The sequence below is a fragment of the Vidua chalybeata genome, chromosome 3 (genome assembly GCF_026979565.1).
Source record: "Vidua chalybeata isolate OUT-0048 chromosome 3, bVidCha1 merged haplotype, whole genome shotgun sequence".
Classification (NCBI taxonomy): domain Eukaryota; kingdom Metazoa; phylum Chordata; class Aves; order Passeriformes; family Viduidae; genus Vidua; species Vidua chalybeata.
In genome coordinates this window covers 55,076,246-55,092,788 of record NC_071532.1, presented here as the reverse complement: position 1 = coordinate 55,092,788, position 16,543 = coordinate 55,076,246, and the positions used below count along the sequence as shown (strand labels likewise).

The 16,543-nt window shown below is 36.4% G+C and overlaps 1 protein-coding gene across 2 annotated transcripts in view; it reads right to left on the bottom strand.

Annotated features, from left to right (window-relative positions):
* Positions 1–1,833: 1,833 nt before the first annotated feature.
* RGS17 (regulator of G protein signaling 17) overlaps positions 1,834–16,543 on the bottom strand; it is a 30,517-nt gene continuing 15,807 nt past the window's right edge. The window contains exons 2-4 of one of the 2 annotated variants that reach the window (XM_053937389.1): positions 10,524–10,613; positions 8,426–8,660; positions 1,834–5,324 (exon numbers count right to left, since the gene is read on the bottom strand). In XM_053937389.1, the coding sequence (XP_053793364.1) occupies positions 5,136–5,324; positions 8,426–8,660; positions 10,524–10,613 (514 nt within the window). In that variant the 3' untranslated portion in view covers positions 1,834–5,135. The remainder of the gene's footprint in view (positions 5,325–8,425; positions 8,661–10,523; positions 10,614–16,543) is intronic. The other variant, XM_053937388.1, reaches the window with a different exon arrangement.

The window sequence follows — 16,543 nt, the reverse complement described above, 5'->3', positions numbered from 1 at the left end:
GTAGCAATATTTTATAAGTAAAAGTCACAGTGGAAGATCTTTGTGGAGAATGTACAGTCTGTGTGAGTTGTCTGGCACTGATAAAAACCTCAGGCCATCACTTATGAAATCTCACCCACCAAAAGCTTCCTTTGCACCCACTACTGCCTGGCCGTGAAGCTCCTTGAAGTCTTCTTCCAGAATCATAAAGGAAAAATTACCCAATTTATGCTTTAACAGACAAAATATTTTGATGTTCTGTGACAATGAATGAGCATCTAACTGCTGTGTGAGCCCAGCTTGTGAAAAGACCTATGGAATACTCAGAAAATTTAGAGTAAGGGAGAATTTAAGATAAAGTTTCTGAGGAAAAAAAAAAAAAAAGTAATCTGAGTCAATGACTGATGGTCAGCCTTTGAATCACCTGAATCATATCCCTGTTTTAAATAAGAAGGGTGGATTTCCACAGGGTGAGTTCATGGATAAAGGAAGGGGCAAAATCAGGCTTTTGGTATAAAGTTTAATATGTAGACACTGTTTCTGTCAAGTCTTTGTCTAACTGATTTTGGCACTATTATTGCTTTGTTCTTTCATCCCACCAACATCCCATCAACAACAACTACTGCTGGCAGAAATATTCAGGACATGTTCAAACAGGGCATTTGCTGTGACATTTGCTTTGTCACTGCAAATGTACTCAGCATATTGGTGAACAGGATGGGACTTGCTGTGTCCAAGTCCCACGATGTGCTACAGTGCTACTCTTGGGTCTCTTAAAAAATAACAGCACTAGGCTGAGAAAAACCCTTAGACATGATTCAGATCAACTTGGAGGAGACATTGCATCTGTCTGCCTATGTGCAACCTTAAGTTTTTGCTTTGTTTGATTTGATAAGGGCTCAGGCTTTGTTGACTGGGTCAACAGTGTCAGGAATAGACTCACAGACATTGTGGAAATATAGACTTTACTCCTTGTGGTGTAGAGAGTTGCTAAAATTAGAGACTTTCCTGTATCAGCTTTGATTGTTTTTGAATTTGTGTTGTGGAATACTTCTGCTAAATGGCTTTTGCAACCACTTCCTGCGCATGGGAGTTGTGGGTTCCTAAGCGGGCTCACAGCATGGTCAGTCCAGCAAGCTGCTCTTCTGAAAAAGCCCCTCGCCTGATTTTAGATATTGCCTCCTTGTAATTGAGTTTGCTGACTAGGGAATCAAGTTTAGCATGACATGACATCTTAAACCCTGGCTGTTGAAGCTGGACTGTTGGTCTCCTTTATTTGCTCGGTTTAGACCGCAGCCTAGCAGCATTTCAGCATGCTTTTAATTTAAAAAGTAACTATTGCTCGCTGAAGTCTGGTTTGTGTCCACTTTCTGTTGTCCTGCAAATGAACTGTGTGGACTCCACAGGTACTCAAGTGTGTTATGGACTGGCTGTGGACCTGGACGTGCTATGACCACATTTCCATAGTAGCGTTTAACCTGCGTGTCACCAGCCTGTCTTTTCTCCACCAAACCTTGAGTCTTCTTACACCACATGTGCCTTCAGGCTAATCTGAATGCTCACGATGCTGCCTGTGAGTTTTGCTTCATTCTGGGTATCCCAAACTACTTTAAGCTCTGTTAGATGAAAGCTGGTTGTAAACAGCTAAGTTGAACAAGTGTAACACACTATAGATTCAGTTTCTTTTCAGCCTAAAGGACAGGAGGGTACAGAAGTATTCTGCTTATTTTTGGCCCTTTGGCATTAGGTTCTTTTTGACAGGAATTTAAAACACTGGGCAAAAGTGACAAAAACATAGCTCACTTTCTGTAGTGGACTTGCTATATACATTCTCATGAAAAACTGAAATACAAGTTAAATACATACTTATTTTATTCCAAGCTATAGAATAAGTGTATTTAGGCAGTTTTTCAAAGTGTATTGTACACTGCATGCACAATAAATCAGTTTAATAGCTTGACTTTTTTACAGTTTGTGTTCAAAGATCTGTATGATAGGCAATGAGATCATGTTACTTATTGTCCATTTGGACCACATCCATTTTTGTCATAAAAAATTTGGGAAACCCAAACCGATAAACGAAATGTACATTAAATGCTTTAATATGAGCATTTGCTCCAAGAAAGAAACTTTAAATGCTATGTTCAATTTTTAAATCCCTCCCAATAGAGGATTTTAGACAATAAAGTTTTGAACGTGATTTCATTGCAGTATTACACTGAAGATTGGTGTAATATTTTTCAAAATTATGTCACAGTTTCCAAATACAGATTTTGGAACCTTATGCTAGAAATCAAGTTAATATTTTAGGGCCTGCACATCTAGCTTTAAACCTGTCTTGAAAGGATGACTTGTCTGTGTTGACAAGAAGTTCTACCTGTGTGGAATATCTTATAAAGATAGCTTATGACTAGCAGGTCACCATCAAATAGTAACATTAAGAATATTCAAGTCTACATTTGTCAAGACTTATGCATGCAGTTTTGTCTCTTACACATTGCTTAGATGTGTACACCAAATGTGTTGTGCCTCAAACACCAACAACTTGAAATTACACTATGTAAATATATACATATATGATGCTGTATATGTTTAGTACCAAGTAAATATAACTAGTCAAATGATACTAGACATATGTAGGACCACAGTTAAATTCCAATTAAGAAAAAAGCAAGAAAAATTATTTTTTTCCTAACAGCATTTCACAGTAGAAGGAGGCAGTCCTTTCTCACTGAATTTTCCCCCCTCAGGATTTGTAAACATCATAGCTCGTATTCTATCAGTATAATAATTGAATATTTTATTCATAATGGTAAGTAGCTAACCAACATGAATAAAGTTGTCATAACACGGTAGCACTTTCAGACAAAACAGGTATTTATTAAAAGAAACATTTATAAATATTTTGTCTTGCATTTTAAACTACATTTTCATAAATAACAATATTTAAAAGTGCTGAATATGGTAGGATAGTCAGCAATGCCACTGTAAACAGATTTGTTTTTCTACTTTGCAGATTTTTGTTTTAGATCCCATTTTGTCAAACACTACAACAGTTAAAATATTTGCATAGGGAATAGAGAATAGCCCTTTTAATAATCTCCTGAATTCTATATAAATTACAAAACCAAATGAGTTTAAGAAACAGTTTGTTAAATTGTTCATATATATATATATCCCAAAAAAGCACACAGGTTTCAAGTAAAAAGAATGACTAAAAAATTCCCCAAACCTGCTATCTGAAGCATGTTCAATAAATTAAGAAAATGAGAGGTAGTAAAACAAAGGGAAAAAAATAAGCCCCAGAAGATAAACTAAGACCTGCATCCTCTCAGTTACGGTGTCACAGCAGAGCTGCCTCAGCAGCAGCAGCTCCCGCCAAAGCCGGCACCGGAGGCTGCCCGCAGGAGGTAACTGAGGAGCTGGAGCCAAATGTCTTCAGGCCAGATTCCACTCAAGGACATAACTGCCAGACCTTCCAGGCCAATTGAAAGCGATGGGCTCGTGCCATGTTTTGTCCTACATAAATGAGAAGAACCTTGCCTCTTAAGTCTTAGTATGGTTGCCAGTATTAAATATATATATATATATATATATATATAAAACAAGTATTCAGAGCAATTTCTTGGTATGTCTTTAGCAGTTTATGAGGGATGCTAACACTCATTTTGCTTGTGTGTGGTAGGTATGAAGATGGGGTTTTTTTAAGTTCCAAGTCACTGTCTCTTTCTTTAAACATCAAAATGTGTCCTGAAACTGGACATTCTTTGATAAAAAGGCCAAGCAAACACCTATTAAAAACACCATGGCAGCCTAGTGATGGGAGTACTGTGCTGCCATCATAGCTATGATTAAGGGCTCAGTACAGGAATCTCTACCCAGGAAAGATATCCATTGTGTTTTTGTAGGCATTTTGCTTGGGTAAGATCCGTGGTTTTAGAAGCCCTTAAAGTTTGGTTTAATATTACTCTCCAAACCCCTTTCTTTCAAGGAGTTGTTCAAAATCAATGAGGCTAGAAGCTAAGATAAGTCTTCTTTAACCCGCCACCTTGTAAAATGTTACTTTATTTAAAAACATTTTTTACCAGATTTAGCTTTCAAAAAAAAAAATTATCTTACAGAACAGATGCAGTTCATCAAAATGTTCTAAAATGCTCTAAAATGCTACATGTAGGCAATCTTTTATTAAATTTCTTTATTAAAAAAACTAAATTATCAAGCTTTTTGTGTTGTTTCTTGTTTCTTTTTTTTTTCTGAAGTACATAACATTATACAACAGTGTTAGAACTGGATAGCCAGTCTTTAATAAATCAATTACAGTATCTGACATCTGAAATGTACATTGAAAATCTTTGTTCCTTTAACAATTAAACAATATCAGCGCATAGATTGTGTCACCCAGAAATGGATCCCTTTAAGTGATTTGTGCTTTTTTTTTTCTCCTTTTATTTTTCTCTTTCTTTGACATTGCAAACTCTGTAATGAAAATGCCACAGTTTTGGCAGTGAACAACCAGAGGAATCCTCCGCTTGATTTATTTTAAATAAACAGTGATAAATAGCTCTTTTTCTCTATACAGAAATATTGGCTTCAAAAAGTCAGTGTATTGTACTCAGTAGAGCATATAGAGTAATGCTACAGCTTAAAAACTGGCTTTTTAGTTAGTGATGTTAAAAAATGCAAGCCTCTTTCTGGTTTGCTGTAATTGTTTCTATGTACCATAGGACTGTATTGCACAAAAAAAAAGTTTTTAAATACAGCTATAATTTATGTTATTGGATTAAATATTGCAACAACTAAGTGGTAAGTGAAGCAGTTTTACCTTGCACATGCAGTGTGAGGATACACAAGGAGACTGTTCATAAAACTACAAATACATCATTGCAATCTTAACTGCAGTAGGGTGAAAGGAGTGTGAAACAAATGTATTTTGGCAAATCCATTGATCCCCTCCCACGCCATCTTGAGAAAGGAGGACCTTGGTAAAAATGTAGACAGAGACCATAATATGTTTTTTTTTTCTTCACAGTAGCCTGAGTAGTGCTAAACTGTAGTTCTCCAGGAACCCAGCTCCAGATGTTATTAAACTAATTTTCTTCCATCCCACCCACCCAAAAAAAAAAAAAAAATCAAGTTATTTTGTTTCAAAATTAAAACTAAGTTTCAGAAGTAGAGCCTCTAATACTTTCAACAAGAGACTTATAAATCTGAGAGTTCAAAAACCTTGGAAAAGAGTCTCTGTGCATCAAGGTGTATATCTGGAGCTGGGCATCTTCATACATGTGAGGGCTGGGGTCCAACAAGTTTCTGTTGATCACTTCTCTCACCCGGGAATCAAGACTAACCTGAAGAAGATGAGCACAGAATAATAAAACAATAACATTAGAAAAGCTGAAATATTTGTCTTTATTTCTCAGGGCTCCATTGAACATGCTGAGTTTATCAGTTATTCAAGTAATGCTCTGTACTTCTTTCAAAACCATCACACTGGGTAATGTACTGAGACCATCAACTCTATTTCAGTTTTTACTTGGTGTTTGCATCCATCTTAAGACCTGTACAATGAAATGCAGCTGTATAGCAGATTAAATGCAGTGCAACTGCAGTTTTCCAAAATATATTGTTTTACCTTAAAAATAATTTGTATGCATTTAAAAATGTTTCTCTGAAATGAATGTTGAATTACCCTCATTCAGAGAGCTGCAGGGTTTTTTTCTGAGCATTTGTGGTTAAACTTTTTGAAAATTTCTATTCATCAATCTTATCTGGCTGCCCTAGATATTTTTTTCTGTTTTTTTTTTTTTTTTTTTTTTTTTTTTAACCACTACAGTTGTTCCTTACAAATTTCCCAAGGATTTTGATAATTTTTATTGTGTTAATCTTCCCATTATTATTAACTATTTCAGATTTTTTCTTCTTATCAGGACTTTTTAAAATCTGGTTATTCATACTTTCAGGAGATCATATATCCATATTGAACTTGTTAGCAAGTTTCAGTTTTAGCTTCTCATTTATTTACCATTTGTGATGAACTCCTGTGCATAGGCAGAAAAGGGCATATTATGCTTGGGATGAATGCCCAGATGATTTTAGAATATCCTTTAGAAATTTGAGTGAATGTACAGTTTATCCACAAAATGCTCTAAAACTGAGTAAATTAATGCGTTCTGGATTAAATGAAATGGCAGTAGCAGCAAGGCCCAGCTGGGACCAGCAAGGGTTTACTCAGCTAAGAAGAAAAGGGCTAAAATCCTGAGTAGATAAATGGCAAGAAGAGATCAGTTAGGATACTGTGATTTACACCAAGTTGCAATCTGACCCTACTGCTCTGCTACCATACAAAGATATTCATACTGTCTGAAGGATTGACTTCAACCCTTCATGTATTAAGATGTATTAAGATACCTTGATACATGAAGGATGGTAACCAAGAGGAAAACTCAGAATATATTTGGATGTGTGAGCCTGTGCTTTCATACATGGGGAAGCAAAGTCTTTGAAATACGCTAGTGTGCTATGGTATAGTATGATACAGCACTGAGAAGTAAGTATGCATTTTCATTCTATCTTCAGTACCAGCTGTAGGATCTGGCATTGTTGGTTTGTTGGCATATTGGAGTACGCTACTAACAGAGCAGACAAGCTTTCTCCTCTAATATTTGCTGTCACTTGGTTATCAGTCACAAGGCACAGCTATGAGAGACCAGTGGTGCTGCTCAGCCAGTGAGTGTGGGCAGGAATACAGTGCTATGGTAGTTTTGAGTGGCAATGTTGCAGCCATGTGTCTTCAGAATATGTTTGAATAGATTTCAAGCCCAGACCATTGCATTTCTACAGCACAGAAAGGACACACTAAGATTTAAGCAATTCTCCCCCTGACATGCAGGCACACACATTTATATAAACAAAAACCAGTTTGCGACCTAATTGGTTCTTCAATATCAAACATAATAGCTGGGATAAAAAACCCCTCAAATTTGGCAGAATAGTGGCTTTTTGAACCACTGAGCATAATAAAAGCTAATTGCACTCAGAGATTGCAAAAAACAAAATTAATTATGGAACTGTTAATTTGCATTGTATTTTTAAAGTGACTCACTAAAGCCAGATGGCAAAACTCGTTGGAATTACTAAAGGTATTTTCTTTCTAAACAGATGAATACAAAGTAGCTGTTTAGAACACTAAGACCTTCTGCCTCAATAACTTCTTTACTGTACGAGTCATGCTAAATATATCAGCTCTTATGTCAAAAAGTAACAACTGGAAAGGGATGCCTGGATGAACAAGAATTTTTCAGTTCCCATGCTGTTCTACAGCATTGCAAACAGTTCTTTTTTGCCTCCTAAGATTTCCAATATGGGCAGAAGCAACTGGATTGATGAGATCTGTATGCATCTAGCACCAAGTTTGTGAGTAGCTTTGTTAAACTCTAGGTCAAAAAATGCTTAGTTAGTGTTTGAATTTTAAATGCTGATTGGTCTTAGTTTAAAAAGACAATTGAGCATTCATCAGATGCCTATCTGGTAAAAATACAGTATTAGAAGAAAAACTTATTATTAGCTTGCTGTATTGGCAATTGTATTTCACTCCAAAGCAAAAGTAGATACTATGACACAAGAGAAGATAATGGAGCTATAATTCACTTTTGGCTTCATTCGTATGAATGAAGTTGCAAATTATTACTGAAGGTAGTGAAAAAGTAAAATGTAGGAAGCAAGGTCCACAGTGAGCATAAATTAGCGTAAAACCATTGAGTAGAAATTCAAATGTAATGCACAAAGAGAAGGCAAAGAAGATAAAGGTACATGATGTGGCCTAAGAAAAACTCTTCTACAGTACTTATATATTTATGTATCTCTTTCTATTACAAAACATGGATTGATAGGGATGCTTTTTCTTTACTACAGGTGAAGATAATTTCAAAATTTGTCTATTTCACTTAAAGGGTTGAATAAAGTTTTATAAAATTCCCTAGATATTATACATTTCATTAGATAAAATATGTCAGCTTCATTCTTGGACTCTCACATAGGAATGACCAGCAGAAATTCCGATTTTCTCCCAGACAACTGTAGCTGCAGATAAATCTACAATAATTCTGATTCAAATTCCTTAAGTTTGGTGCTTTTTCTCCAGAAATCCATTTGCATTACTTATTTCCTCTCTCTATCAGATATGTAGCATTACTAAAGAGACAAACCTATTTATCAGCTTTCTTTTACTGGAGTTTCTTAAGTCTTATAGAGAACCTGGATGTGTTGTGGCTGGTAATGGTAAATGGACCAGTGCCTGCATCTCTACTGTTTCTGTCCCTTCCTTTCCTGATTTAATGTTCATATTAAGACTTTCATCTGACAGACTTTCAGACCCTCACCAGGCAGTCCAGTGTATAACATTTCTGCTCTGAGATAACAGAAAATGCAAATGTAACATTTACAGCTTTACCTCTTTTGGTGATAATATAGAAATGTAATCTTCATATATAAGTCTTGCTTTTTCTTCTATAACTTTCTTGTTCTGTTCTTTCTTTAGATCTTCACATGCAAGCCAGAAAAGCAGGTTCTCCTCACTATACTCCGTTCTAAGAAACTCTCTGAAAAGGTTCCTCCCAGCTGGTGTTTTCATCATCTTGTCAAAATTCTGCGCCCAAGACAAAATTTCATCTGCAGTAGGGTTTTGGCTGCAAAAAAAAATATAATTACAAATATGCTTCTATTTTTGTAACAGTGTTTACATACATTCATCCAAAAATTCTCCTTTCAACTGCACTTTAGTTCAAAGTGAAAACTGGAAGCAACAAGGCTTCAGCAATAACAGGGAATTTTGTTTGCTCTTCACTTGTGTACGCATTATCCCAATAGCCCACTAAATATGTTTAATGTTATAAGACATGCACTTGACTTTTTACGAGTTTTCTACTGGTGTTCTTAGCCATGTGGCTCAAAGACAAAATCCTAGAACAGCACTGAATTCCTGCCTCTGCAGTTAAAGGAGATCCCAGGAAGCTGGAAATGGACGTTTTCGTGAAGAGTTTAGATGACACCTGATGTCCCTGCCTGCCTCTGATGATGACTGTACACGATTTGGTTTAGGAGGAACAAGAAAAACAAAAAGCACTTGGCAGCCAAAAGCATACTAATGAAGCCAAACAAAGTCGTAATTCAGAGAGATTTTTAATTAGCATATTTCTCTGTGCTTGTACCTAAGGGTTACTAAGCTTCCCGCTGTTTCATGCTATTGACCTGAATGATGATCTTTTGGCATGAGGTGTGATGGATTTTGCTGGCAAAACAGGAAAGGGAAGAAATGGGGAAAAGTCCTTATTTCCATTTCCTGAAGGAAACTATTTGTGGCTTTTACCAGTGGATGCACTGGATAAGTGATCAGAAGACCTACTGGCATCACTAATCCATTAATGTACCAATGAACAGTTTAAGAAGGTAATTCTCCAGATTACTTAACAACAATTAAATATAGTTTCAAATTTAATTTTGAGCACTTGCCCTCTCCTTCCTGATCCAACACAAGACACTAGGTGTTGTCATTAGCTTCTGTGTTACCATGATGCACAATAAGTGCATTTGTCTATATAATTTGTCTTCAAGTCAATTTATCAACTCCTACTCTCTATGCAAGGCAGACTGGATGTTGGGAAGCTATTTGTGATAAATCACAAACTGTTTAGCTGGAAAGTAATTGTAAAATGAATGAAAAAGTTTAAACACAGATTTTAAGGTGAACAGTCCTCTCAGGACTTTGCACTCTCCACTGAGGAGAGTGCAAAGAACCTGCTGAGCTGAATGGGGCTGACAAACAACCTGGGCTCCCTTGTTGTCTGTTGGGAAGCTCTTGACTTATTATATTTTCTGGAAATTTATGATATTGTCTTCTCATATAAGACAATAATTAGCAATAAAGGCAATGAATTGTTTGGGTCATTCTTGTTGCCATATATGTCCTTTAAAGTTTTAATTTCCTTCTTATGGGATTAGAGAACTGAGATTACCATTTACCATTACCCTGACAGATTACCATTTTTCCCCACACAATAAACATGGGCCCAAGTTTTAGACAGAATTAGAAGCTCAGACTTTCAGTGTGTTTAACCTAGTTTGCAAAGGATGTGTTTTTTGTGTAATTCCAGTGAAATCATAGTTCAAAATGTTTTATGAAAGGTAGCCATGTTAAAACTCTGGTCATGAAGTACACTTGTGACTATTATTTTTTCTTCTTGTCTGGAGAGACAGGAAAAAATGCTGTCACAGCTAGCAGAGGCTTCTTATAGAGATCCACATATGGAACCATGTATGCACCTTCCATTTCTCCCTGTGGTTCTTCCCCACAAATACGAAACTGCAAATAAGCCTTACTTGTGAATGTCTCTGCTGTCATTTCATTGTCAGGACAGATTTTGTTTCCTTTTGTATAGAATTTTTTGGAGGAAAAGCAATAAAAAGGACATTCCCAAAGAATTAAACCCAAGACAAATCTCGATATTAGTTAAATACAAAACACTTATTAGATAACAGTTTGACCAACTTACCATTCTTCTATGACCTGGATACTCTCCAGTTTGGTCGTATGTGTTGGCCTTCCTGCATTGTCTCCTCTATCTTCATTCCTAACAGTGAGGCTGCAATGTAGTACAACACTTTATTTTGTCTAGAGAAAGTTAATTTAAAACAATGACTATAGTAATGCAAACTTTTAAAAGATTAGACCCATAGGGTATCATTTTTCACTCTTGTGTCTAAAATTTTGGAGAAAAAATTTTATAATGACATTTCCCCTGAACTATGATGAATATTAATTTACAGCTGCTATTAGCACATGCAGTGTGTTAGAAGCTCACAGTTATCCCCTGGAAGATGGGCAAATACTTAGAGGTCACTTTTGGAGTGATTTCACTTAGTTAACTGAGAATACTAGCAACAGTATGAGTAGGGGGGATATGAATATCTAAAATGGTTATTGATGGGGCTTTGATGCCCCACCAGTTCTGGATAGTTCTTCAGGCTTTATGAATGTTGCCTTTTCTCTTTCCAAGATACAGTGGCAGTAGATGGCTCAGATACAGAACTTAGCATGTGGCAGCTCCTTATGATTTCCTCTTCTGACCTAAATTTGTTTTCCATTCCAAAAAGTAAAACATACTGGCCACTGAGCAGAAAGGCCTCCATCACCCTCATATTATCACAAGCAAGGAAAAGAAAGGCTTTCTTTATGCAAGGATATTTTTAATGTTTTTTTGCTTCTTTTTAGAACTGCTAACTAGAATCATTTATTGTTTTGCAAATATCTTTTTAATCAGATTTGCTATAGTGGTAAAGACTTCCTCTGTGTGTGTTCTCTGTGAATCTTCTGGAATATGGTATTGCCAGCAAACCCACAATTCCTGATAACTACTGAAATAAAGTATGTTTTGAGTGACATAGATATTCATGTGGAAAACCTGGTTCTGATAATTAAGCTTAAGAAGTAGAATGTAGTAAGGAGATGGAAATTTCCTTTCATCAGGTGTTCCCTATGTGTCCAGTTGAGAGAAAACAAGCAACCAAGCAAAAAATCCCCCTTCCAATCTCAAGAGCTCATATTTTGAATATTAAGTATTCATCATACAATGATGGTCTCGGTCACTCTAAGTGTTGCTACAAAAATATGTTTGTAGCATGAAGCTTCTCCCTCCCCCACTAATCTAAATAACTCCTGCTCAGCTCTAAGAAGAAACCCCAGCTCTGAGACATCTTTAGCACAAATAATCTTTCTTTATAGGTTCTCTGCATTTATGAGTTTCTTCAACATTTTTTTCAAGCATTTGGCAGAGCTAATAGGTATTCTCAAATACTATTCTGAAAACTGGAAGTTTAAGCTCCCAGGTAAAGCAGAGCACATATTAAGACTTAAACATTACAGAGACGTACACTTGCAAACGAAGCTCTTTGATACTGGTTGCTCCTTCACTTACCTGCCAAGACCTTAGTTCAGGCCCTTGGTCCTGCTTCCCCTGTTACAGCGTAGGAATGCAGCTCCAGTGCTGCTAAGGTTGTTAGGGTGTCATCAACTGCTGCAGGAGAAACAACACATCCTGAACTCTGGGGTTGGCAGGTAAATAGCCTTTCTGTCTCCTCTGACCTGTTGTTCGTCAGTCTACAGAGGGAGCACCCAGGAAAGTCAAAAATGAGTTCCATATACAGGAGAAAAAAAAGGGGTCATCCACTTTCTTTCTGTCTTGTAATCTTTAAGTCCACACATGTAACTGCTTAGAGTCACCTTGCATCTGGCTAGAGCACAAAGTTGGAGCGAGGGAGAAGCAGGGAAGGCACAAACCTCTCTCTCCCTCCCTCCCTCCTTCCTTCCCTCCTTTGCAGTCCATAGGTAGAGCAGCATTTGTCTTCTCTGCTGAGTGCAGAGAGCAGAGTGTCCTTTGTTTCCACGGAAGAATTTCCCCCCTCCCACAGAGGGAGGAAACATCCTGTGTAGGTTGCGAATGCAATAGGGTGTTCATTTGAGTCTGCCTAAAAGAGAATGAAGCTGCCTGTTTTCCTTCTTCCATCACATGAGCAGCAACTAAGCTGTACTGAGATAATTTACTTGTCAGGCACTAGACATTCAAGGTTTCGATGCAGAGTCTTACTGGAAGTAGAAAGTGACTCATCTGAGAGCAGTCGGTATACACTATTAATTTAATTGTTGTCTGGGATCAAATACTGTTTGCTTTGCTCGTGCAAAATCTCTGCCAGACTTGGGAAAATCATCATGGGTTGATGAAGGGGAAGCAATGAGTGAAGTAGTGAGTGGTGAAAGAGAGAAATAGGAATAGGAGCAAGAAAGCCATGTTGACTTCATTGCAATGTTTGTTTATCAAAGGAATAATTAATAGACAGTATGCACTTTTATTTTCTTTTAAAAACACCCAAACAACAAAACAAACAATAAAAAGTTCAGGCTGTGGGCCTGGAACGTAGTATGTAGTTTTATGGTATCTATACCGTAGTGACAATGCAAGGTACACACTTGACCCTGATTCCTTCATCTCAGCAATCATAATTGGAGTTTAATGGCTGAAGTTAGTCAGGGCTGCAAAACAGAGAACACTTCAAAGACAGAAGTGTCACACTGAGTTGGGACATGTTTGGGTATTGCATTTAAAACGGTGTTACTTTTGTAATACATCTTGGCCTAAATTCTGCATTATGTTTCCTGTGACAAAGCTAGCACTACATTTCAACTTTTACTTATCTACATCTGTCAAGGATAGAGTTCCATCAGATATGTTATTTTTGATATGCTTTTCCTGTGAATGAAACCATCATTTTTATACTGAAGTACACTCAATTCAGGTATGTTCTGTTTTCACTCAAGGAACTGCTTCTTGATCTCTTAGAAAAAGAAATATTTAAAAATATTTGACTGCAAAGCTAGCTTGAAAGCAGCCTTTAAGTAATTGATCACAATAACAGATTGCTACCTTTTAACTTGAAATGACAACACTGCACTGCTCTTTCCTATGTTGTTGTATTCAGCTGGAAACACCTTATCTGTTCATGTTTCTCTGTGGAATTCAAGCAGTCTGCAGCAGCAAAGGTGTTCTGCATACCTGGAGCTGATGTCATTGATACATTAATCCATCATTGAGGCTAGCTGTCTGTGTCAGAAGTATTATGCTGTACAGTGTAATACTAGACAGACTAAAAGTAACAGGCTAAAGATTAACAAAATGATCTTAGTTAAGGGTTTAAGAAAAGGAAATTGCTGATACATCTTACCAAAAAATAGTTAAATGAAAGGGAGGTGCACTAGAGAGACATCTGATGCAAACTAACATCTTTGGTGCTATTATTATTTATTAGCTGAAATATACCCAGCAGATATCTTTAAAATTCAGAGATGCAAAATACCCATGATAAAAGCACAACAAAACTACTAATGCCTTAAAAAGGGAGAGTTTGGGATGTCTAAAGGCAGAGTTTAAATGAAAAGCGCTAGTATGAGTTTGTTCTCTGTTCATATGGAAGGTTTGTTCTGCCCACTGCTATGCTGATTTTATTGCTCTGGAGAGTATAGTAGAAAATACTTCAGTGGCCTGAGCTCGATGTACCTTTCAAATATGTCTTGGGTTCTTGACTGCTACAAAACCAGTAAGTTTCTTGAACTACTGCAACAGTATTATTATGAGTAATTTCTGCTTGGAGTGAAGGTATTTCTATTTTGCAACTTCACCTGCTTTATAGTAAAAAAGTTAATGATCAGGGACTACTTGATGAAGCATACGTATTGAACAAATGACCACAAATAAGGGTGAGTGTGTCCAGGTTTCTAGCTGATGTGTTTTGGGGGTACTGTTGGGATTTAGAGAACTGATCTTTATTCATTTAGCTGCTATTATTTGGCTGTTAATATTAAAGTTAAGCAATTAAGTAATTATTCTGTTGAGTAATTATGTAGCTAAATTGGTATTGAAGCACCCTATTGCATGAGAAGATAAAAAAGCCAAGTTAATTGCATAGAATCATTAAGAGTTGAACTAATTTAAGAGCAAATATCTCACTGAATCTTCTTCCAGGCTTTAGCCTTTTTGTAAGTTGCATCCCTACTGCTGCACTGCTGCAGGTAATTCTACTGCCTTTAAGAAACTGAAGAGCAAATTTAGAGTTTGCACTGGATCTTTCATTCTCTGTATATCCAGTAAATAAATGGTATTTAATTGGCTCCCAAGAGTCACGTTCTCATATACCAGTAGCCTAAATCTGGTAAATCAGTGAAATTACTGTTTTCGTTATGGCAAGAGAACCATGCCATTATGAGAGGTGCCAGGATTAATATTCTGCCCACACATGGCTCACCAGGTCCTATTCATTCAGGTATTTTCTGTTATGTGCCTCATATGCAATATATCCTCACAGTATTTTGCAATTAGGTCTGGCACTGAAGATAATGTGACTATTATAAAACCTCTTGCCTTAATGGTGTTTTTTTGTACTGCCATGCAGATGAGTAGAAATCAAACTGGGACACTGAATGGCTATTGGGTTGGCCGTTTAGGAGATCTGTGCTCAGTTTCTTCTTTTTGGCTGAAATTTGTAGTCTGCTGGGCAGTGACTGCATTTTAGGCTGGACCTGTTTATGTCATGCAGTAGGGCCATGAGCCCTCAAGCCACAAAAGTAACAGAAAAATCTTCTTTATTCTAGGTCAAAGGTCACATTAAGTCAATTGTTCATACATAATCTGAAGGAAGAATTCTGTTTTCACATGAAAATCGATATTCAGATAAGATTTTCTGGATAACAGATGTGCTGATAGGTTTCCTTCACTGATTGACCCTTTGAATGAATATATCTCACTGGCACTGCACTTCACCCTATGCTACTCCTAGAAATTTTTATTAGCATCAGATCAAGAGACGTAATATTTTTAGCTTTCTTAAAAAACCCCAACAACTCTCTCCAAACAAAAGACATCAAGAGATCAAGATTTAATTATGATTTTAAGATTACAGTGGTAGATGATGTAAAATGACCATTCCTCAAAAGTCTTGAAAAACACAATTTATCAAATTTACCTAATTTACAAAATAGATTCAGACAGGAAATATATTTTTTTCTTCTGATTGGAAGAGAAAAAGCCTTTAAACAAACAAATTACTACACATTAAAACAAGAACATATGTTTAGTGCATTTTCCTGAAAGGAGGAGAAGATGGTTTTGTAAACACTCAGCATTGGTGCCCATCTTTGTCTCAATCTTTTGCCAGCTGGGTAAATACCTTCACTCTTCAATTCAAAATGGGTGTGCTCCTGCTGATCTCCCTGGTCTCTGATTCCTTTCCTTTTATTACAAGTGTTTAGCTTAAAACATGCTATATGAACAAATATTTTTTTCTGGTTTTATTTCAGATGCAAAAAAACCTGCATGCTAGTACCTTTTTCATTTTTCATTTTTGATTGTAGTTCAATCTGATCAAACTGTTCTCAACACTGTGGTTCAAAAGTCAGTCACTGAAAAATCAATTGTTCACACAATTCTATTCAGAAGCTCACTCCTAAATGCTGAGGCATGCTCTGTTAGATGTCAGAGATATATGTAGTCCCAATATCCCATATGCTGTGTGATAATGGAAAAGACAACTATACTGGGATTCTTCAATTACTTTTATGAAACCTGATTTAACTTATGACTCAAAATCATTTTGTCACCTCATTTTTTTCTGACACCTGGAATATTTAAGCTTGATGTCACTGAACACTAGTCAAGTGTTTGTTTATGCACAGAGAATGGTGATTTTGCTACACTTTTCAAAGCAATAATAATGAAAAATAATTGCAATATTATTGTAATCCATTCATAAAGAACAATACAGCTATGTTAATCTCAAATCATTGTCTTCTATCTCCCTTTTAATGTCACAAAAATAAGATGAGGACAAAATGTTACATGAACAATATTATCCAATGATAGCTCTTTTTTTTTAAGCTGAGGTAAAGGGTAAAAAACTTGCTTCTATTAAAGTTAAGGAAAGAATCCTCTTTTTTGTTACAGTAAATGAATAATATCCAGAATGATTA